Source organism: Simochromis diagramma, unplaced genomic scaffold (assembly GCF_900408965.1).
Source record: "Simochromis diagramma unplaced genomic scaffold, fSimDia1.1 OVJJ01000131.1, whole genome shotgun sequence".
In the NCBI taxonomy this organism is placed as follows: Eukaryota; Metazoa; Chordata; class Actinopteri; order Cichliformes; family Cichlidae; genus Simochromis; species Simochromis diagramma.
In genome coordinates this window covers 10,531,742-10,556,652 of record NW_024387200.1, presented here as the reverse complement: position 1 = coordinate 10,556,652, position 24,911 = coordinate 10,531,742, and the positions used below count along the sequence as shown (strand labels likewise).

The 24,911-nt window shown below is 42.9% G+C and overlaps 1 protein-coding gene across 2 annotated transcripts in view; it reads right to left on the bottom strand.

The window, feature by feature from the left end:
* The window catches only part of chst11 (carbohydrate (chondroitin 4) sulfotransferase 11), a 97,079-nt gene extending 91,555 nt beyond the window's left edge, over nucleotides 1–5,524 (bottom strand). The window contains exon 1 of one of the 2 annotated variants that reach the window (XM_040050322.1): nucleotides 5,296–5,524. In XM_040050322.1, the coding sequence (XP_039906256.1) occupies nucleotides 5,296–5,398 (103 nt within the window). In that variant the 5' untranslated portion in view covers nucleotides 5,399–5,524. Of the gene's footprint in view, nucleotides 1–5,280 lie in introns of both variants that reach the window. The other variant, XM_040050321.1, reaches the window with a different exon arrangement.
* Between the last annotated feature and the right edge of the window lie 19,387 nt (nucleotides 5,525–24,911).

Below are 24,911 nucleotides of genomic sequence, written 5' to 3'. Positions count from 1 at the left end.
GAGGTGAGAGTTTACACTGGGAGGCCCAGTGTGATTCCTAAACCAGCTAAACATGCCTGAACCACGGAGACGCTGCTTCCAACTTTATCGGAAGAACAATGACAGTGCTGGTGTGTGTTTAAAAGACAGGAATGTAAAGGAGTGAAAGGGAGGGGAAGGACAGAGGGCTTACAAAAGGGTGATTAAGTCATTTCAGAAAGAGGGATAAGATGGCAAAGATAGAGATAACGATAAATGTCATAAAGGAAGTCAGCAACAGTAAACACACATGCTAGTCAGCAGTACCCGTCTCAGCTGTGTAATCGTGCACAGACACACACTCCAGCATTTAAACTTGTACCAAGCTCCTGCACAAACACCCTGCTTTAAACGTGTCCTCTTTAATCACAGCATCCAGACCACGTCATTGCCATGACGACATCAAATATCCACTTTGTAATCTGTATATTTCTCTGTGTGTGCGTGTGTGTGTGTGTGTGTTGAGCAGAAGCTGATGCAACATCTGTGGCGATTGGCACAACTCTTGGAGCATGATCCCGGGGTCCTTGAGAACAGTTTTATGGAGGCTCGGTTCAACTATTACAATCACTTCCTGCCCTGGAAGCTCCTTTAATGATACACAATAGACAAGAGGTCTCTCTGTGTACAGTGTTCCTGCAGCAGGTTACAGTTACGTAATTTTTAAATAAATCTTATGATTCTACCAGGATCTTCGCAAACAGGGTGTCTTAAAAAGACATTTTAAATGCATAAAGGGTCACAAAGTCTAGTTCAGACTGAAGTAACTCACTGGAAACTCTACATACAGATCAACAGAATCAACCTTTCTGGGATTTACTAACCTGGATGATTGAGCGTGCATCAAGACGATTAAAGGGTCAGTTCACCCATATTAACAAAAATTTGACTCTCACTTGGAGCCAGGCAGTACAGCTCTGCTGCTACCCAGTACACCGGAGCTTTCACTTGAGTTTTCAACATGAGCATCTGTATCCAGAGTCAGTGTGCATGCACCTTTGCACAACACTGCAAACTACTTTTAATTTGACTGATTCCCTATAAAAGTTGGAGTTGCACAGAAAACTGGGCAATACAGCAATTATGTGTTGTGTTTCAGCCCCTCAGTATCTCTTTCTATAGAGACGTGCAGAATCAAGCCAAGGCTCTTTGAGCTTCTTCTGGCAGCACCAAACAGCCCAACATCTTATATAAAGACTAGGGATGGGTACCGGTATCTGGTGCCATTGTGGCACCGGTTCTGACATAAACGGTAGTAACCAGACCGAAAAGCAGCGCACATTTTGGTGCTTTATTTCGGTGCTTTTTTTTTCCTGAGATGTCAGACACTTTGGATTCTAGCCAATCATTTTACCTTTGCGAGGATAGTAGGCGGGCCCAGGTACGTACGTTCTTTTAGAGCAGAGCTACAGATTAAAAATGCCCAAGGCTAAGCGGTCAAAAGTCTGGCTGTACTTCACAGCAAAAGATGCAAACTCAGCAGCCTGCAACAAGTGCTTTAAGCTGATACTGTGATACTGTCAAAGGAGGTAACACCTCGAATCTGATGAAACACCTGGCGACGCATAGCGCTTTTTTTTAAAGCCGAGAAATGCGCCGTATTTGATAGCTTGCTGCAAGACCTCACACCGAGTACATCTACTGCGGGTGTGGTGCCTGTTATCAGACCCGGAGTTAGCAACATCCCCCGAGAACCCGAAGAGGAGAGTCCTGGCCCCTAGCCCTGCCAGTGTAGCAGAAATGATGAGGATGATGATGCAGCAGCAGCCGTTCTTCTCTGCGTGAGTAGCTTAATGTTGTTCGTGTGTAATTTACGTTGAGTAGGCTAACCACGTTATTACATTAATGCATGTAAGGTGAACTAGCAAACACCATCATAGCTACATGCGGCTGTCTTCTTGTTTGATGGCAGATACTCCCTTCACCCTGGCCAAAAAGGCTAAAATGACCAAAGAAAAAGTGGAAAACAGTTAAACACGAGAGGTTTTCGGACAAAGTTTGTGTTTTTTCCATTGTTTAAGCACTGCTTCCAGCCAAGAGTGATGCCATATATGCCCTATAGCTGCAGAAAAGATGAGATGAGATGATGAGATGAGCCTTTATTTGTCAGTTGCAGGTCTTTTGCCCACAACCGAGATGACAGACCTTGCCGACCGTACATACAATACAGAGACAGGTCAATGTGATGTTAACTTGTTAACTTTTTACAAAAAAACAGCTAAACATGAGAGGTTTTTGGACCAATTTTGTGTTTTCCATTCTTTAAGCACCAGTTCGAGCACCGTTTAAGCACCGTTTCAAAAGTACCGGTTTGGTACTGGTATCGGATAAAACCTAAACGATACCCATCCCTAATAAAGACATCATTTCATCCTTTTATCATCATCATTGTCATAACTGTTGCATTATTTTTTGAGTAGAATTTAATCTTTGCATTTTATTCCATGTGTGACTCCTTCCTAACTATAAAGCTATGACCAACAACTGCTTTGCTTAATTTCAATTTGGATGAAAATAAGAAATCATCATAACTAAGCAGAGCTCAGTGTCACAGTAACCAGCAGACTAAAGTTGGACCAGTTTTATATACAACACATTTTTACACAGTCTCTGCTCTTTCTAAGAACAAAACTGCACTGTTAGAAAAAACATCTTAAAAAAACAGTAATATTCCAGCAGCTGGGGCGCCAAAATTATACCGTAAAATAACAGAAAATAACTTACTCATGAAAATACGGTTATTTCCAGTAATGAAAATACAAGTTGTTGCCCGAATTTTACATGGGATTTTGCCTTTTTCAAGTGCTTTTAAACATTAAATTAGGAACAATTTAATGTGATTAAACAATGAAATTACCTATAAACAAGGTCAATGAATGCGGCAATATGAATAATAATACTTAAATGTACAGAAATATACAGTTAACAGTTGGTTAAAATAATAATGGATTGCATTCATATCGCGCTCTTTGAGACCCTCAAAGCGCTTTACAATTCCACTTTATAATTCTCCTCCGACCACCACCTGTAGGTGAAGCGTCTTGCCCAAGGACACAACGACCGAGTGCCCGAGCCGGGGATCGAACCGGCAACCTTCTGATTACAAGGTGAACTGCCAACTCTTGAGCCACGATCGCCCTAAATAACAATAATAATAATAATTATTATTTGATGTAAAAAAAAGTTTATACGAATCATTTTATATATTTTTCCATAGCATCACATTTGAATTTAACAGTTCAATCTTTCAAATAACGGACAGATATTTGTGAAATTATGATGCATTTGTGAATTATTTTAACAATCTAAATATGCTCATGTACAGACAGATACATTTAAAAAACAAGGAAATTGTTTTATTGTTTTATAATGTTTTATTACATTTACAGTGATTTTACGTTAATTTACATTTGAAATGTGAAATCAGTCTATTGATGTAAATTTAATGATATTCTAGAAGAACAGTACAAAACTAAAACACACAGTAAAATACTTTTATATTAGGATTTGTTTTTACAGTGTGGTCAAGGGGTTGAAATAGAATTGTTGACAAATATTTAGTAGTATTTAGACATAATTATAGATCAGAAGTTATCACAGAGGCCTAAATAAAATGTATTTTCTCCTTCTAAGTAACGAAACTGGCATTTAGCCTTAGTGGACTGGATGCGTTGCCACAACTGGTTATTGTGGATGACTTAATGTAAATTTTAAAAGAACTCTTTGTTGGTTTGAATGGTGCATGAAATTCATTTGAAACAGTTGTGTGCCTAATGTGTTATGTCATATAGTCTGACTGCTGTGTTCACTTGTATTTGTGTTTTTTCCTTATGTTTAAAAATGTCACCTGGTGCCATCTTTGTCAGGTTATCCTTGAAAAAGACACTTTAAATCAGTGACACTTTAATCTATATAAATAAAAGATATCAAACTCTCAAGGATAACAAGCCCAGTGACATACTAATACACAGAACACGTGTATTGTGGTAATATTTCTGAGCGGATTAGAAATAGAAATGATTTTCCATCTATGGCAGCAGCACCTGCACTGGTGACTCACACAGTGGCAGTGTGTGTACAGAAAAAACAGCAGGTCAGTTCAGTTTCATATCCCCATGGATGATATTAGCCTTTCTCTGTTTATCTCATGTTTCATCGCAGCCCCATTACCCACACAGAGCAACGATGTCTCCAAATCATTACCTGCGCACCGATCCACGTCTCTACACGATCTCACCAGTGGACATGGTGGCATTAAACCCCTGTAGATATTGTATATGTTTATTATAACCTTAAGTATCGTTGCCTGATCCAGTCAATCTGAAATGAGCCGCTGAGCCGCGCAGACACCGGGACTTTTCTGGGATTTAAATGTCTGGTGCTTCAGTTTATTAAGAGAAAGCAAATACTCCGAAAGTATGCTCGTCCGTTCAGAGCGTTGTAGACCTGTTGTGCAGCAGGTCGGCAGCCCTGAGCCTGAATAGTCGCTGCGCCTGTGCTTGACGCGCAGACTTGTGTGATTTCGGCGCACAGAGACGCTGCTGTACAGCCCTTCCATCCATCCAGACAGCGGAGATTTGGCAAAGCAATAGATCAGATTACATAATTTAACATAATTAGATGCAAATTCTATCACCGAGCCCCCGCTGAGATGGAGAGGAGCTCTTTTCTTGTGCAAGAAATTACTACCTGCTGGTCTCCAGACAGGACACGCGTCCTAAACGCTCCCCAAAGACAGTTCCGTTTTAGATATGGATTCCACATGAAAGTAACTCCTTGTTCTCCTGACAGCGAGAACCACTGGGGAGCGTTTGAGCACAATGCCACAGCCCACGCTGCGTGCCAGACCTAAGTGCTGCCCCGTACACCAGTTCCTATCGCCAAGCCGCGTTTGTGAAGACAAAAAGCCCCCCACCGCTACTGCCACCATGCCACTTGTCAGCTGAAGGGAAGCGAGTGGCCAGCCCCAGGTTACTCACACATACACACAAACCAAGAAACACTTCAACCAAAAAAGAGCAGCTCAGCAAACGCCGGAACGCGCAACAAGGCGACCGGTCTCACGTGGAAGATCGATTTAAACCACCGTACTCACTCTGGTTGATTTACGCCTTTACATCGCGCAAGTATCAATTATTTATCGGGCGCATTACTGTACAGCCAGAACAAATCGGTGTGTCGGCGCGCCAGGAGGTTACCAGGCAGGATGCAATTCATCAACACACACTCACACACCCGAGAGAAAGAGCAGCGAGATCCTACCTGGTTGAAACATACTTTGGAAATAAAAGATGACCAGAATAAAGGATCCCAAACAAGTGGCAAATATCATCCGGCATATCCTGCTCATCCTCATCAGTTCGCTCAGAGTCTGTTTCATGGCGGGACGGAGAGGCTGGAGGATGCCGCGCGCTTTGTGCGGGAATGAAGGGCCGGTCTGTCGGAGGCTCCGGGGCTCTGGCGGTACTGATGAGGATTGTCCGCCGGTCAATGAGCTGAACACATCCAACATGGAGCGTACCACTTCTGGGCTAAAAGAGGGGTGGTTCGTCCTCGGAGCGAATGAGCGCGTCCACGTGTGCACTTGAATTTATGAGCATAATTCCAAGCTGCTGTTTGTTGTTATGGCGCCGTGTCTGTCGTGGCTGTATGACCAACACAAGGAAACTTTTAAAATAAGAACAAAGTATAAAAATATCACCAGTCTCAACAGAGATCGATATAGGTTAAACGTTTGCAACATTGTGTATTGGGCCTATACCCCGATGGCGTGCTTTGGGTGTCAGTTCTACTCCTGTAACTGTCTGTATTAGTTAAATAGATGTATTGTGGGTTTAAAAAGTACAGTGCTTCCTTCCGAAATGCATAACATAAAATTAAGTCAACAGCATCTAGTCATTTTAACTTCCTTTGAACATCCACAATGTCAGCTTACATTTGAGTCGACTATACTGCAGTGGTGCACCGTAACCAAGTACACTTTCTTACAGTTCAGTATACTTTTCATTTTATGCTGCTTTTCACTTTGACGTCTGATTAGTGCAGAGGTAAGTGCTCTAACTCTGAACACTATAGTTTTGTTACTTTACAGCACATTAGGATTTTAAAACTTTAATAATATAAGGAATGAAATGAAACACAAGCGAAGCCTCAAAAAAGTGAATCTAGTGCTATCAGTGTGCCAAAGAAGCACAAGAGGAGCACACAGGAGCCTTTAAACAGTCCAAAAAATGCCAAACACGATGAGGAAAACACTGACAAGAACAAGAGCAATGTGTGGAGTACATATGCCTGCGGGTGGCTAACGGATCAAATGTATAACTGTGAAACTGGGCAAACCAGTTATCGAGGTCTAAAAAGTTACCATCCAGACAGGAACCAGTGATAACAACACAAAATGTGAAACAGCTCGAACCAAAACATAACAAAAATCCAAAAACAGTCATTCAGCATTCAAAGTGTGTAGTTTGTTTTGTCATGTCTCAGCTGATTGATTTGTTTTTCTGACAGAGAACTAGAAGCACTGTAAATGATTGTTTTAGGCTTCAATGATCGAGTATTTCACAAAGCAAAGAAAAAAGATGGATCTGAGCACACAGATGTGCTTTTACTCTTCACTCTGCCCTCTTCATCATGTTACAGCAGCTTCATCCTGTGACCCTTTGGAGGTTCCTGGGCTCCATGGGCTGGAAACCATTGGACTAAACTAGTGAGCTGTGTGCAGTGGAATTAGAGCTGGCTCCACCTTGAAGAGCTACAAAGCTAAACTACTGCTTATACACATGAATAGATCTGTATTAGCAATATAACGCTGTTTCATATATTAATGACATTAGCTGATAATATGAGGACTTGTGCTTCTCATGAAATCAACCAGTACAGCTTTTCAGTTTGTGACTTAAATGCAAGCAGAACTGCTTCATTCACTTCATTCAGCTACAGTCCCACCTAGTGGAGTAAGAGCATACTGTAAGAAGGTCAGGCAAAACCTTTAAACCAAGTCCAAGCCAAGAGGCCGGTGATAAATAGACTCCTACATGGCATCTCCACCTTGCTGTGAGACCTGCACAAAGTCATAGAAGCTGCTTTGCTTTGATCAAATTATGCTCTAATTGCATTTTCAAGCACACGCCAGAAAGAGGCAGTCCTGTGCACTTGTTCTAATGAGGGTATCTATCTTTTGCAGGCAGGTCTGTCACAGGTCTGTCTGTACTTTTTTTTAAAAATGTAATCGAAATGCAGAGTGCAGACCTGAGGTGATGAGGGATGAAAGAACTCTTCAGAGAGATACTTTATGTGCTTCACTCAATGACCTGCACCAAGATTCAGCCGTTGCTTTAAAGCAGATGTTGTGCTCTGTGATGCTGAGTTGGAATATAAGAGTAAAAATAGGGAACTCTAAAGGCTATAGCATTAGCTTCCACCAAGAATACCATTAATTTAGATAATTCCACAATCTTCCGTCTAGTTCATTACATGAAATTAAGTCTGTAAAACCCCCGAGGCTCGTACCAGGCAATAAAAACACAGAGTATAAGCCAGAGCTTTTACTCCATGTAAATGCAGCAAATCCCAGTCTTATCACTATGCTGCAGCCTTTAAAATATTCTACTAAATTTAAGCTTACAGAGGCTTTCAAAAGCAGAACCTTAGGGAGCATCTTATCTTCCCTGAAGCAACGAAGCAAAAAAAAGTGCTTCAGTGGGACTTTATATTTTAAAGTTATACTCAAAGCAACCAGTTCATAAAAAAAAGCAAACAAACAGAAAAAAGACAAAAAGAGAGAGTGTGTTAGCAGCAGACTAACAGTCGTCACCCGCCTGTCTGTCAGGGTTCAGGTGAAAACATCACTCGAGGATCATCCAGCCTTTCTGCCACCTCCACTAATCAGCTGGTCACAAACGTGTGCCTGCTGTCCTGTTGCAGTAAGAGACGGTGACGCGCAGCAGGGGCGCTAACCTCAGCAGTTTCCTCTCAGCATCAAGGCCTCAGACAGACGTTGTGTCTGGGTCAAAGCGGTGAGCACCACTCCACTGCAAAATCCATAAAAGTGAGAAAATGTTTCACTTTGTCTTTGCAACAACACACTTTTTGCAAAGACCAATGATGTCATCTCATTTAGATGGAATCTAAGCCTAAAACATAACCTTCGGCCTGTGTATAAAATAAACTGAGCTGTTTTGGCTCATTTTCAGACAGACAGACGTCTGCGTCGAATCATAATTACTACTGGTTCATCACTGTGACACATTTCACATTACACACAGTCACATTCAGTAATTACAGCAGAGCAATCAATCCGTAGTCCACAAGGTGATATGTAGTTAGCCATCACTCCCCGAACCTCGTCTTAGCTGACACTGGCGGGCTCAGTGACCTCTATTTACCACTTCATTGAATGTCTTATTAATTAACTTTTGAAAATGTCAACTATTACGGGCTCATGTGCTGTGGGGTCAATCTCTGCTGCCTTGAGCGACAGGTTTTTGTTTTTTAATTAAATATTGTCTATGAATAATTCAGACTGGCTGCATCCAAAGTGGGAAACTCATTTAAATGTGCTGCTGTGGCAATGACCCCAAACAGCAGAGCTTTTCTAGGGCATGAACACTGTAATATCTCCAAAGTGAGCTCTCAGCACAGCTCTTCAAAACCAAGTGTAACAGCACATCAAGCAGAAGACAGAGGATTAATAACAAAAATAATTAAGAAAAATTATTAGCAGGTGTCAGAAGCAGCAGTTTGTCATTTGGTGCCTTAATAGCGTCCAGATTAAGTTGTTCTTTCTAAACGGTTTTTAAAATATTGTGGAAAAATACTGACCTGGGCTGATCGGGGTGGATGCTCACAGCAGCATCTAGTTGTTCTTTGGTGAGACAACATTTCACTGCTGCCACAAAACCCTGGAGGATATCTCCAGCATTGGGGCCCATAATATGGAAACCAATCACATGTTCCTGTTGAAGCACAGCAGTTCGTCATTGGTTGAGCTCTTCTGGATTGATTTTTCCTTCAGTGGAACAACGGAGCTTCAGGAGGTGCAGGGGCGTCAAACGGCTGCTGGCTATGTCCAGATGATGCAGAGAGCATCCCGCATGACTGAGGGCCCTCATCTGTGTGGTAACCACTGGGTTTTTCAACAGGACAGCGCTACAGTACACAATGCCCGCTGGAACTTGGATTTTTATTGTGTGTGTGTGTGTGTGTGTGGGGGGGGGGGGGGGGTCACAGGTTTTTTTTTTGGAGGTGTGGTCCTAAACTTTGGATCAGTTGTAAAACAGCCTGTTTCAGTTTAAGTGTTGTTTTCTATAAATTGCATGCTGTTTTATCTCACTCCCATTTCTTCTGGTTGCATGTTGAAAGCTCTACTTGGAACCTTGTTAAGATCTAACCATGCAAAGCTGTGGTACACCTGCAATAAATATGCCTTTTTTAGGTGTGTGTGTGTGAGTGTTTGCTGTGTGTTGGCTTTTCCAGATGTCATACAGGCTTTGTCCTCAGACAGACCGAAGGCTGCGTACAGTGGAGTGAGAAGAACAGTGGGTACAGTAGCGTAATCACATTGTGACCAAAAGACTGATACCGACTGTTTCTCATGCAACATTTATCTCACTTCTAAAATCAGTTTGATAGACGTGTAGAAATCACACATTTATACAAACTGCATGTTCAGATTTTTTTTAATGTACCAAGACGTTCTCCCCTCCATAAAGTCACATGACCAGCAGCTTCCCACAATGCACAGAAAGGCCTGCAGTGGAGAGGCGTCCACGCTGCACTGATCCAGTGGCATAAATCTAATCCACGCTGGTCTGGTCCCTCTCATTTACCAGCATCCTGCCATTACCACATACACACATTTTACCGACCATCATTGTAACACTGGGCAAAACTAGACCAGTTTTTTGGCCATTTTAAAGAATCAAAATGAAATGTAATGTAGAATAAATTCATCTGACATGAACTTCCCCAAATAGGAGTTGACAAAAAAAATCTAATAATTGGTCCCTGGGAAGTAGCCCGACTTTTTTTTTCCCATACAGGAGGTTTAGTCTCATCCTGAGGAGGAGAAACTACCCATCTGCCCCCCCCCCAATTGAGATCTGATGTGTTTTCAGAGTGCTCCTTTCGTTCCGCTTTTTTTGCCCTGTGTTAAAGTCACTACTAACGTGAAGTTTGCTGAGTGGTTTGAACACTTGTACTACTGATCCATGAAGGAAAACCTTACCCTGACACACCAGCATGTGAACAAACTAATTGCTTTCTTGTTTTATCCTTGTAGCTACTGGTGTCCTTGGCTGCACTGAGGGGAATCTTTGGTACCTTGCACAATGACATAAAGTCAGATACTATCATGTTTTTAATGTGCTGGAGCCCCTTAGAGTCAAACTCCCGAACTCCAGCTTCAGTCAGGCAGATACAGGTTGGTTCATCCCACATGGTACATACCCCCCCCCCACCCCCCCCCTCCCAGAGGTATATAATTTGCCCAGATACATGGTAACCCGCTTCAGCCTAATGTCTTGAACCAAACACAACCTTTATGCAGAATTTGTGTGCTTGTGTCTGTTGAGGATGCACATAGTGGAGGTTCTGAGAAAATATACCCAGTACTGGTTCTGTGAACTCTCCTAGTATATTGCTCGTGTATATTTTGTTCTTTCAGACACCAGAAGAATACACAACTGCTAACAAATGAAAGCAGAAGAGAGAAGCAGCTTTATTAACGTGCCCAGCTCACAGAATGACCTGGTTCATGTAGATGTCTTCTGCTGCACCGTATAAATAATGACACAGTCAGTAGTAGTTATTGATCCAAGTCTAAGGAGTGAGGAGCTTATTAGCTCACTTGTCTCAGTTTCCAACCCAGATCTATCCAAAGGAAGGGGCTATCACATTCATGGACATTAGTGCTTTTGTGGACATCCTGACTGGGATGATCCATCTTCACCAGTATCAGATGAATATCTCCACGTGAAGCTTTGCAGTACCCACTTAGCACAATGTCTCCCGTGACCGAGATCACTGACAGCAGAGACTGCTGAGCAGTTGACTGGCTTCATGACTGATCCACCAATTTAACATTACACTTTGTTGCTTTGCAGGCCTTCGTTACAGTAGTGGTCAGACTGACAAACATGTGAGCATCTCTGTAGCCTTTAAACCTCATCATAAAATGCATAACTGCTTTATATTGCAGGTTAATGCAAAATTAATGTTAAGTATAATTAATGTGAGTCCACTAAGAACAATGGCCTAAATTATGCTAAAGATAACTGAGCATCATAAACCTGCTTGTTGGTCAACATGAAGAAAGCCTTTGAACAGATAAAGAAGGTGTGTTTAACAAAGTGATCTACAGGAATACATCGAAAACATCATAAAACTTAGATGAAGGTGTTAAAGTTGCCTGAAAACCACATCTGTGGTCAAACCAATGCAAATGTATTATTTGATGAAAAAAGATCCACTAAGCATCAGGCAGGTACTGTATATGTCACATGTAGCTGACGTGTGTCCTCTTCCTGATTTCTTTTTTTTTTGCATATTTGTTACACTTGCATGTTTCAGATCATCAAACATTTTTATACAAAATGCAGTATTTAAATGATGATTTCATGACGTAAGGGAAAAACGTTATCCAAACCTACCCGTCCTTATTTCAAAAAGTAATCACCCCTTAAACCTAATAACTGGTTATGCCAACTTTGACAGCAAGAACTGCAGTTAAGTGTTTGTGATCGCTGTGGAGGAATCTAGGTCCACTCTTCTCTGCAGGATTAATTCGGCCATAGTGGAGGGTTTTTGAGTGTGACTGGCCTGTTTAAGGTCAGACCAAAGTATCTCATTCAGACAATCAGATTTAAGTCTGGACTTGGGCTAAGCCACTCCAAAACCTTCATTTTTCTTTAATTTTCTTCTCTTGTTCTTGAACCATTCAGAGGTGGACTTGCCAGCGTGTTTCAGATCGTTGTGCTGATACATAATCCAAGTGTGCCGGAGCTTGAGGGCACGAACTGATGAGCAGATATTTTCTATCAGAATTTTCCAGGAGAGAGCAGATTTCACAGTTTTAACAATTACAGCAAGTCATCGAGGTCCCAAACCCCCCAGACCATCACGCTGTCACATTCTGTTTGACAGCTGCTATAATGCATAAAATGCTGTGTTAGCTGAAAACAAATGGAATCTTCCACCAAGTTAAACTTTTTGTCATTACTTCACAGGATATTTTCACAAAAGTCTTTTTTTTTTTAGCAAATGTGAGACAAGCCATTGTTTTTGGTCAGCAGATGTTATTTTGTCCCAGTAAATTTCTTATAGTTGAATCATGAACACTGAATAGATGGACATGGGTGGATGGGTGGACGGATGTCCCAGACACTCTCCTTTGTTTGAAGGTAATATCAACAAGGTCCGCGTCAGGTGTTGAGGAACCAGGGCACCCTGACGAGAAGTGGGCTACTGGAACAAGAAGGCATCGGTGGGCAAGAGAAGAAAACAGGGCATTGTTGGAAAGCTACTACGCAAGTAAACCTGGCGGAAGGGGCTACATGAATAGGATGAGGGACCTATGGATTCTTCGATACTATTAGATTATTCTGTTATTATATGTTACCTTATATATGTAATCAAAGTAGTTGAATTAGAATACTGCTGTAGATCATATTATACCCTTTAATATAGAGTGTGTGAGCTGTATGTAGTTTAGTTCTCGTTATACTTGTGAGTTAACAGAACATATTCACTTATTAGTTTATTAGATAAGTGTGCATCACTCTGTATCCTTGATCTGCTGTGAATGTATTACATGCTTAATTGTTGAATCATGAAGAGAAGCTTGTAAGCAGGAGACTCTGTGTCTAAGACAGGGGAGATAGACAGACCACATTCCATACCCCCACCTTACAGAAAGCAGAGAAACAACTGCCGAGGTCATAACTTAGGCGCTGTAACGGAGAAAGAATGTGATGTTTTGGCTTTTACGACTAGATGGGGGCCACTAGAGACTATAAAAAGCTGAGCAACCCGTCACCATTTGGAGACTTGCTGTGACCCTCTTCAGGCATGTCTCCCCATCATGATGGTCCTTATGCTCTTAAGTGTTGAATTGTATGGAAATAAATGATTGTTGATTGAGCATAAATACACCGAGTATTGTCCTTCCTTCAGCCCAAAGATTCAAAGAATTGGGAGATTTCAACAACTTGGTGCCGTGTGACCCGGATCTTTGGTGTGCTGAGGAGGGGCAGATTTGGCTTTTGGAGAGATCGCGGGGCAAGGTGAACAGAAGGCCGGCCTAAAAGAGAAAGGTAAGCACAGCCTGTTGTATTATAAATACCAAATGTGCATATTGGGCTTTCCAAATTAATCTGTTCACTGAGTCACACGTATTTTCACAGTAAATTTGTCGGTGTCTGGTTTTTGGCGCAAGATACTAACAACATAAGTTGAGGCTGAATTCCAGTGTGTTAAATAAACTTCTTCTACCGAGATACTAATAACATACTACATTGGACTAGTTGCAGCCACTTTACCTTCCACATTTAATTTTGTCTAAGACTGGCTTCTGTAGGATTAATACGTTAGAATTTCTTCTGAAGACGCGGCCATTAGTTCAGTACATTGAAGTCGAGGTTTTGAAGTTGTTTATGGTGTCGGTAAAGTCCTGGCTCTTGCCGGCTATGAAATAGAAGTTGATTTAAGGAAAAGCAGATGCTGGCTCACGGTGCAGTTGAACGCTGGCAACGCGAGAGCGAAACACGTCCGTAGGTTTGGTTTATGATACGGCCGTGTTCCGGTGGTACGGCCGTGGAGTGCAGTAGTGGTTGGTGCTAGTTTTAGCACATTGAATAGAGGTTTGACGGTGGTTTGTGGCGTCAGTCGAGTCTCAAGGGCTGCGGTCATAAAACAAAGTAAAATTTTACTTGCCAAGAAGTACATAGAGCAAAACCTGGTTTATGGTATCAGTATAACTTCAGGGGAGGCAGGCATCACTTTTATGATGCGACTTTGCCCCGTTGTGGCGGCCATAAGCGCAGAGAAAGGGGTATTTTGGTCTATGGTGCAGTGTGCTTTAAGAAGATCTAACAGTTGAGCTCAGAGGTTTCTGTGTAAAATTTCCGCTGAGGAAAAGTGGTGTGTGTGTGTGTGAAGGCGCGCTCTGAGTGAGTGTGTGCGAAGCTGCGAAGCGGCGAAGCGCGCTCTGGGTGCTGTCTTGTGTGTAAAGCGCGCTCTAGGTGTTGTTTTGAGTGTGAGTGAGGCGCGCTCTGAGTGTGTTTTTTGTGAGTGTGAAGCGTGAACACAGTGACAGTGACGGTTGATGTGTTTGATTAGGAGGACACTAGAGCAAAGACACATTTTAGGATCAAAGGTTGATGCCTAGTGTACCTGTGGAAATAATTTTGTTCAAGGTGTGGCGCGGCCAGGCCCAGCGGCGTCTGGATGCCAAGGTGGCAACTTGGGAACTGAGGACTCCCGCATTAGCTACGGAAATAACACTGGAACGGCCGTGTAATCACGGGTTCACATTTATTCCGGACTAGAACAAGACACATTTTGCGAACAAAGGTTGAGTCTAGATTAGTAAAGAAATATAAAAAGGTTGAATTCCTCGTTTCAGTGGTTGAAATTGTTGTGTGCCTGTCCCCTGACGAGTGAAATTAAATAAAGAGGGAATTTGGAGCCACATAGAGATAGACGGGCTTAATTGGGTGTATTACTCTGTGGTGTGACTTTTTAAAAGTATAAAAAAGGAGAGAAAGGGTGAGAGGTGTGTAGTGGAGAATTATGGAGGAGTAGAGAGAGGAATGTGTTGGGAGACTGGCGTGCAGTTTACGCTGTCAAGGTAGGCGTGTGGCCTGCTTATCTGTTTAAAAGTGATGAAAATGAAATTAAAATAAATCTCTTAGTGTGTTAATACAGGAAGCTGCGGACCTGGACCAACTGCCCCCACAAGCACAGCGGCCGAAGCAAAATTATAAGTAATGGGAACCACACCCAGCACGAATCAGCAGCTGTGAAAAAGACAGCAGTGAGGAGAGAATTAGAGGAGAAATTAAGAGAAGTTTTAACACATAAAATTGGGGCCAACGGACTTGTGGAGGTTGGGAAGGCGTCCGGAGCATCACAACAAAAAGGTGAAACAAAACACACACAAGCAGAGAAATCTGAGAGAAAGGCTCCTTTTAAGGTAACGCCTAGTTTGAGAAAAAGATAAAATTAACCTGCCTGCCTACAAATGCACACACACGCAATGAAGAAACAGCTTACACTCATGAACATGTGAAGATTTTCCAGCAAGGCTAAAGCAGCGAAACTTAACATACACCTGTTGTTAAAGGATAAATACATTACTGACAAATAAACTCTCTGGGTTGCAGGACAACAATTTAACTTCAAAGAAAAAGACACTGGTCTGACCAACCAGTGAAGACACGACAAATTTAGGGGTTAAAAGATTCAAATTGTGACATGTTTTCTGCTGATTGATTAATAAAAGTGATTACTGAATGAAAGAAAATTCCATTTTTGGGCTTTTAAACATGATCTTAAGAATTTTAACAGGTGCATGTTGTCCTGTCAACTTGGTGGGTTAGCAGTTGATTATATCGGGAGAGAAAAAACAAAAAAAAAGGGGGAGAGAAGGCTGACACAGGGCCTGGTCCCGGTGTTTCTCCCCTCTCGTTGTAATACAGCCAACACAACATCATTTTCCTGTTCGTTTGCTTTTGTTTTTTGTCTGTTTTTGTTTTTTGTTTTTCTCTATATATATTTAATTACAGGCTGCTTTGCCGGCCCTGAAAGCCGAGGCTGACTGGACTCCTGCTCTCCCCTATACGTGACACTGACCAAATGCTGTAATAGCTGGACCCACAACAACGACCTGAAAATGTCAACAGTGCTGCAGGAATGTGATCTCATGCAGCAGAGACGGAGGGCACTAAACCTAAGGCCCGTTTCACTACACGGGGGAAAATTCCCAGACTGCGTCAGCTGACAGAGCTCAGCTGTGACGAGACGCCCGCCAAGCCCGAAGGAAAAGTAAGGCCGAGCGAAAGAATGCTGACCTTGATAACTCTGCATTTACACTGTGCAGGACAGTGATGGACCAACATGGATGATCGGGCAGCAAAAAGGGCGTGACCGAGACAGAAGGAGTAACTGAGGACAGAAGGCACCTCAGAATGGACAAAAAACACAGAAGAAGATGCAGGTTCACCTGCGGTGAGCATGGACACTGGAGAAAGGACTGCCCCAATTGGGGTCAGAACCAGGACGGACTGAACTTTGAGCAGTAGCAGCAGCAATGGTCGCAAACAAACTGAAAAGGAGGAGGGCAGGACCCCAGGGCATGCTTCAGGCCGTGGTTTACCCAGAACACCAGAACAGGAAAGTGATGAACAAACACACCCACACACACACACATTGGAATGCTGATTCACTGAGAAGTGATGCACACACATACACACACACGCTGATGCAATGAAGAATGCTTTGCTTATGCTGATATGCAAAATGCTGCACACAAACATCCCGATACATAATTTTTATGAGGAGCCATTGATTACCATTGATTACTTAGAATGTGTTATATGTCACCTAGAGGGCATTTATGTAAAGTTAATAAGGTCTAAAACGGTTTGGTTATGAAAACAATGTCTGTGCGTGATGTCTGTTTATGTCTCAAGGCCTTGACTGAATTCTTTGCTGTGCTTCACACAGCCCTGATGAGGAACAGTGGCACAGAGTGAAAATGATGAATTATTAGTGTAAGTTTAGGTCGGAGTACGGCATTTTCTGTGATTGAGTTTTAATTCAAGGAGGAACAAAAGGTGTTACGGCACCTGAGCTTCTCATTCCCACACAATATTGTCCCGGCAGCAAGCAAAACGTTCCTGTGAATTTCTGGTTGATTTTGTGGCTTTGCTTAGCGCTAGCTTGATTTTATCAGTGAGCTTTGGCTTGTGTTCTTTCTCGTAAGCGAGAGAGGGATAGTTTTATGCTTGGACATGTCTGCAACGGGCCCTAGTTTTGTGTTATTTTTATTAGTGTTTTGTTGGTTATGTCTGTTTTCATTTTTGTTACAGTGCACTGAAGAAAAACAAATGAGAGGTGTGATCCACCGGTGGTGATATGTTGATATTTTGTGAGTTCATGATTTAACAATCAGCTCTTTAAACCAGGCCTGAAAGATTGAGATTTAAAGCGCTATAAAATATTATTACTGTAAACAGTTGCAAAGTGTGCTTCTCCATGATTGTAATTGGCTTGGGAGAAATTCACTTATAGGGAACACTGAGAAGTTCTGAGTCTAAAAGGATTGCACCGAGTCAATCCGGCCCAAAAAACAACAAGGAATTGTTTTCCTTTAAAATGATGACGTCATCTTGCTGATGATGGATGCTCGAATAGGTTGCGCGTGAGACTCCATTATCAGCAACATCTGGTATGAATGTGTGTGGAGGTATGCATGTGAATGGACTGGGATGGACTGACGACTAAAAGCTTTGACTGACTTGATACTGAGACAATGACTGCACCCACTTTAGGATTAGTAAATGCCAATAAACAATTCACCCAGCGGACAAGAGAAGGGTGGATGCTTCGTTTTGTTTGTTTTGTTTTTGCAGGAGCAGGAGGATAAGAGAGACTGGAGGAGGAGACTGTAGCTTCACATAATAATAATGGATTGGATTTATATAGCGCTTTTCATGGCACCCAAAGCGCTTTTACAATACCACTATTCATTCACTCTCACATTCACACACTGGTGGAGGCAAGCTACAGTTGTAGCCACAGCTGCCCTGGGGCAGACTGACAGAAGCGAGGCTGCCATATCGCGCCATCGGCTCCTCTGGCCAACACCAGTAGGGTAAAGTGTCTTGCCCAAGGACACAACGACCAGGACAGAGAGCCCGGGGATCGAACCGGCGACCTTCCGGTTACAGATGCGATTCCCAACCCCCTGAGCCACGGTCGCCCCGTAAGTATGAACTGCAGACTTAACTCTTGGGTTGCTAATTCTGAGTTACTGACGTTTGCATTAAGAAAACTGTGCTATATTAGCTGTGTTTTGATTAAGGTATCATGTGATATTATTGGGAATGCCAAATGCTACAGTGGAGGAAAACTATTGATATCACTCATGACTGGAATATGTTACTATTAACCATAGCAGGCCACTGTAAAAAAGTCAATTAAATTTTATAGAGGAAAATCGCCAAAACTTTAACAATACCTATGAATGACTGGCCACATTCAGAATAGAGATATGCAATAACAAACATTGGGCCACGTGATTTAGGTTCTCGCTTGAAATAGTAGGTTATTAAAAGTAGAATATAATCGACAGGGACATTTGATAGGATGTGGTACTGAAAAAGAACAAGAGCAAAGTAAAGAAAGAAAACCTATTGTGTTTAGTTTGGATAAATTCAAATTAAAATGTACCATTACACTCAGAGGATCAATATGAAATAAAACATATGCAAAATTTGTATGAAGTACATGACTGATAACTGTTCTGTCCTGAGCTTTTGTTTCTATAGCACCCACTTGACCACACCAACAGTTTCTCGCCACCAACAGGGGGTATTTGCAAAGAATAGGGAGGAATATCATCAAAACTGGGAAAGGTAAGCCCCGAAGGGGGTGATGACACCATAACTTTCACTTATGGTCAAATTCTTAAAATTTGACCCCAAACTTGAAAATTCTTCAAACATTTAGAGACAGAGTGGATAAACATAATGTCGCAAACCACATAAGGATGGAGCATTTGAATCAATAAGATGGTGAAATAACACGCAGTAAAATGTGGATCATGTTGATTATGTTTATTCCAGTGTGCAGAGGAGTCAATTCCCTTCACAAAGTTTGTAAATTCACTTGAACCAAAATTAGGAGCACTCGGTGCTACAAGAGTTAATAGTCACAATACCCAAGGATAAGCACAAGAGCGTGACTGATATGATGGGACTGGGATTTTGCTACACTTAATTATTACAGACACAACTAAAACTATAACTGAAACTAATCAAAACTAAACTAGCAAACAATTGATAAAAACTGATTAAAACTGATATAAAATTGAAAATCTGAAGTCAAAGCTAAATAAAAATAAAAACTAATGAAAATTGCAAAACTATTACAACCCTGGTCCAGACTAAGATGGCGTTGGACATCTTCAGGGCAGAAAAGGGTTGGTGTGACCAAGGTGTGGTTTGGCTTGTTGTATGTACATTTCAAAATGTTACAGCTCTGGATGGACCAGTTACCAGGGTATGGAAGGATGACAGACTTTATTACATGAGGAGAAGGGAAATTTTCGGGATTGAAGATCCACAGGGATGACAAGGCTGGAGCAACGGTACTCGAGAGAAGAATTTCTGATACTTTCTGAGATATGATGACACTAACCTTCTCTTTTAATTGTCTAGCTCCAATGAATTGACACATGGGAGTGTGTCAAAAAGGGGGAGTTGAGTCCGAACATCAAACAATGGTTTTATGAACATCTTATGACGTTATTTCTGTGTTTAATAATTTAGCTATGGTAAAACTTAAGCTTATAATGTGTTAGACTTAGAAAGGGTTCACTAATTTTTGATTTCTTTTACACACACATAGATTATGATTAGAATAAGTCCCTGGGTCAAAGAGTCCTGAACATAATATTTTAAACCAAATTTGAATCATTAGAACAACAATGGATAACAATATTAGATTATCAAGGCTAGGGAGAGAGGTGTTTTGGTTTTCTGTCTCTTGCAGAGAAAGGAACAGACACCAGACGGGGACACGGAGATGTGAGGACCCTTCACAGCAGAGACAGATGTAGGGACTGCCGAGACAGCAACTGGGGTCAAGTGTCATGGCGTTTGGGCTCCTGGAGAAGATGGATCCCACAAACACAGCAATAACCATGAAGGGGTTGGCGAAAACCAGGAACACCAGACCAACGAGGTTCAAGAGGTTCTTGGCAAAAAGGGGGACACGGCGGTGACCCCAAAACACACAGATCCTTGTTTGAAATCGGGGCAGAATAATCCCCAGAACTGTGCAATGACTAAAGGGTGGTCTAACCCCGGAGGTCGAAGAAAGAAGCTGAGAATCACCCAACTGGAAGACACTGGTAGCTGCAGCAATAAAAATAAAGGTTAAAAGCTCCTTAGACAGAGGTTCTAGTCTAAGTACGTTTGTGAGGCCTACGTTAGGGGGCCTCATTCGTAGAATGAGGCCCCTTCCTCATTCTACGAATGAGGAAGGGGCCTAAGAAGTACAGGAAACTGTCCATACCTGAGGCCTTGGAAACTGCCAAGCAACTACTCATAGCCTTGGCCAGCTGCTTGAGGAGGTACACCAGAGAGATAGAAGGCAAGAGAATAAACCAGCTGTTCTCCACAGAACCAGCCAAGGTGTACTCTCAGTGGCAAGGGAACAATATGAGAACAGCACCACCAAGGCTGGAGGCAGAACAATACTGGAAGAGCATATGGGAGAAGGACGCAACCCATAACGGCAATGCTCAGTGGCTAGTGGATCTGAGGGCAGACCACAGCGACCTCCCCGAACAGGGTCCAGTAGCCATCACAGTGGCAGATATCCAGGAAAGGGTCTCCAGTATGAAGAGTTGGACAGCACCAGGCCCCGACATGGTTCACGCCTACTGGCTGAAGAAGCTGACTGCACTCCACGAGCGTCTGGCAGCACAAATGAACCAGCTGCTAGTTGATGAGAGACACCCGGAATGGCTAACCAAAGGCCGGACAGTCCTGATCCTCAAGGACCCCCAGAAGGGACCGGTCCCCTCCAACTACCAACCAATAACCTGCCTCAGCACCAAGTGGAAGCTCCTGTCAGGCATCATAGCTGCTAAGATGAACAGGCACATGGGTCAATACATGAGCGGGGCACAGAAAGGGATGGGCAAGAATACCAGAGGCGCAAAACACCAGCTACTGGCAGACCAAGCAGTCAGCCGAGACTGCAGGACCAGGCTGACCAACCTGTGCACTGCCTGGATTGATTAGAAGAAGGCCTATGACTAAATGCCCCACACCTGGATCCTGGAATGCCTAGAATTGTACAAGATCAACAGGACCCTAAGAGCCTTCATCAGGAACTCAATGGGGATGTGGCGTACAACACTGGAGGCCAACCTCAAGCCCATAGCACAAGTCACCATCAAGTGCGGGATCTACCAAGGAGATGCTCTGTCCCCACTGCTGTTCTGCATAGGCCTTGATCCCCTCAGTGAGATAATTGTCAAGACTGGCTACGGATACCAACTACGGAATGGAGCAATTGTCAGCCACCTCCTGTACATGGATGACATCAAGCTGTATGCCAAGAGTGAACGAGACATCGATTCACTGATCCACACCACCAGGCTATACAGCAATGACATCAGAATGTCGTTCGGGCTGGAGAAGTGTAGTCGGATGGTAACAAAGAGAGGGAAGGTAGTCAGAACGGAGGGGATCGAACTACCAGAAGGCAACATTGCAGACATAGAGGACAGTTACAAGTACCTGGGGATCCCGCAGGTGAATGGGAACCATGAAGAGGCCGCTAGGAAAGCTGCAACCACCAAGTACCTGCAGAGGGTCAGGCAAGTCCTGAGGAGTCAGCTGAACGGTAAGAGCAAGATCCAGGCTATCAACACCTACGCCCTGCCCGTGATCAGGTACCCTGCTGGGGTAATAGGCTGGCCAAAGGAGGAGATAGAAGCCACTGACATCAAGACAAGAAAGCTCCTTACCATGCATGGAGGGTTTCACCCCAAGTCCAGCACCCTGAGGCTGTACGCTAAGCGGAAGGAAGGGGGCCGGGGACTGGTGAGTGTCAGCACCACAGTCCAGGATGAGACAACGAACATCCAAGAATACATTGGGAAGATGGCCCCAACTGACAGCGTGCTCAGTGAATACCTCAGGCAGCAGAAACCCAAGAAAGAGGAGGAAGGCGAGGGACCATCATGGAAGGACAGGCCCCTTCACGGTATGTACCACCGGCAGATAAAGGAGGTGGCTGATATCCAGAAATCCTACCAGTGGCTGGACAAATCTGGACTGAAAGACAGCACAGAGGCACTAATCATGGCAGCACAAGAACAAGCTATGAGTACAAGATCCATAGAGGCTGGGGTCTATCACACCAGGCAAGACCCCAGGCTGTGTAAAGATGCCTCTGAGACAATCCAGCACATAACAGCAGGGTGCAAGATGCTAGCAGGCAGGGCATACATGGAACGCCATAACCAAGTGGCCGGCATAGTGTACAGGAACATCTGTGCCGAGTATAACCTGGAAGTCCCGAGGTCAAAATGAGGATCCTGTGGGACTTCCAGATACAGACGGACAAAATGGTGGTGGCTAACCAACCGGACATAGTGGTGGTAGACAAACAGAAGAAGACGGCCGTAGTGATCGATGTAGCGGTTCCGAATGACAGCAATATCAGGAAGAAGGAACACGAGAAGCTGGAGAAATACCAAGGGCTCAGAGAAGAGCTCGAGAAGATGTGGAGGGTGAAGGTAACGGTGGTCCCAGTGGTAATCGGAGCACTAGGTGCAGTGACTCCCAAGCTAGGTGAGTGGCTCCAGCAGATCCCGGGAACAACATCGGAGATCTCTGTCCAGAAGAGCACAGTCCTGGGAACAGCTAAGATACTGCGCAGGACCCTCAAGCTCCCAGGCCTCTGGTAGAGGACCCGAGCTTGAAAGATTGACCGCCTGCAGGGGCGAATGGGGATTTTTATATATGTACATATATATGTATATATACATATATATTTAATACAGTGGTGTGAAATACTGGTAGTGATTACTCTTCAGGCTGCAGAACTGCCTGTTTCTATTCCACGTTCATAACAAGAAATTAATAACTTGCTGTATATCCAGCCTATTGGCTGCAGCTTCTCATGCATCCACCAAAACTTTACCAAATGTTTTTTTTTTTGCTTCTTAGGATTTGTTTTGTTGTTTCACATTATTGTCCCGGCTCCTGGTTCACTGTTAACCCAATACAAAATTTTCAGTCTAATATTACGCTGCTAAAAACCATGTTTAGCATCAAACTATTACTTGTTATTACCTTAGTAATTCATAGTATTGCAGGATTGTCACCACTTTATGGCCACTTTATGGTAAATGGCCTGTATTTATATAGCGCTTCACTAGTCCCTAAGGACCCCAAAGCACTTTACACATCCAGTCATCCACCCATACATTGTAGCCACAGCCACCCTGGGGCGCACTGACAGAGGCGAGGCTGCCGGACACTGGCCTCTGACCACCACCAGTAGGCAACGGGTGAAGTGTGTTGCCCAAGGACACAACGACCGAGACTGTCCAAGCCGGGGCTCGAACCGGCAACCTTACAAGGCGAACGCCCAACTCTTGAGCCACGATCGCCCCACTTTATCCAATATGTTATTACCAAACTGCAATTCTAAGGTATTACCAGAAAGCCGTAATCAGTGGAGTTTATTTAAATATCAGAGCTTGAACTTTAATTAAGTTTACTAGATGTAATGGTAAAGGGTAAATGGATTATCATATAGGGCAATTCATAAAACGTGCCTCATTCTCAAGCAGCAGTCATAGCTGACATATAAGAGATGCAGTGTAAAAAAGTCACGGTGATTAATCAACATTGACTACACGTGTGAGTATTCCAGCATGCAGGGTGATGTAGGTGTGCCTGAGTCAAATCCACTGGTATGTTTAAAGTAATAAGAGTGACGGCTATAGTCCACAGAGGTTGTATAAATCAGGCTACTTGTTAGTGGGAGACGCTGGTTCACTAACATGATCCTCTCTTTTCCAATCCAGTGACATTTTTATTGTTACACACTCAATTTGGATTTAAATGCTTTTCTGTTTATGTTTTTTTTTACAGATTATCATTGCATCATATTATAGTTTTTATCATTATATGATATTTTTTAGTTACTGGGTACTGGATTAGGACTGAGAAGCTCATTTTTAGGGTTTGGTGTCAAACCAGTGACCTAAAGAATTATTTAAAGACGTTTTTAATCTATGAATCTTAAAATATTGTGCATGTGTGTGTATTACAAATATGTAAGCACATTTTAACAAATATCATCAAACTGAGTAACTGAGTCTGTATAGAAATAGCCTCTGTGACTAATATATTACTTTTATATACATTTTATTATTCGAGTGTTGTTGCCACAGCCTTGTGGTGACAAAGGGGCAGAAGATAAATCTCAGAGATCTCGAGGTGATTAATGGGAGAGAACATTAAGTTTGGGGACCTTATCTAATCCTTGCTCTTTGCTTTAGTGGACATTTTTGTTTTTGGGGACTTTTAAAAGGTTATTTGATGAAAAGTTTCTCAAAAGTTCTGATAAAATGCTAACAATTTTATGTCTGTCTTTTTGTACGGGATCAAACCCAAACCAGTCGATAATAATGCTGAATCTGAACAGCAGCCATTAACAAAAAAGGATCCATTCATCCATTTAACCACCGATTGCCTGAGACACAGAGGTGGTGGAAATACCCAGGTTTCCCCTGGGTATTCCCACCACCTCGCAGTCCAGAGACACCTGTTAGGTTACCTGATGATTCTAAGCTGGCCATGGATGTTAAAAAGATAAAGTTCTTCAAGTATGCACAGCATTGTATGGGGGTTTGTGGTCCAAAGTGCTCTGAGTGGTCAGCAACAAGAGAACAACACTATATAAATCCAAGCCAGTATCTGAAATCCACTGTACACTGACCAAATAGCCTGAAATAGCAGACGCCGTACTTTTTACTACCAAGTCTCTATCATCAGAGGAAAGCGTCACACCCCTTCTTAATGTCTTTAAAGCAAGAAAGTGTAAAAATTGGTGATTGGGCAAACTCAGTGTTTCTA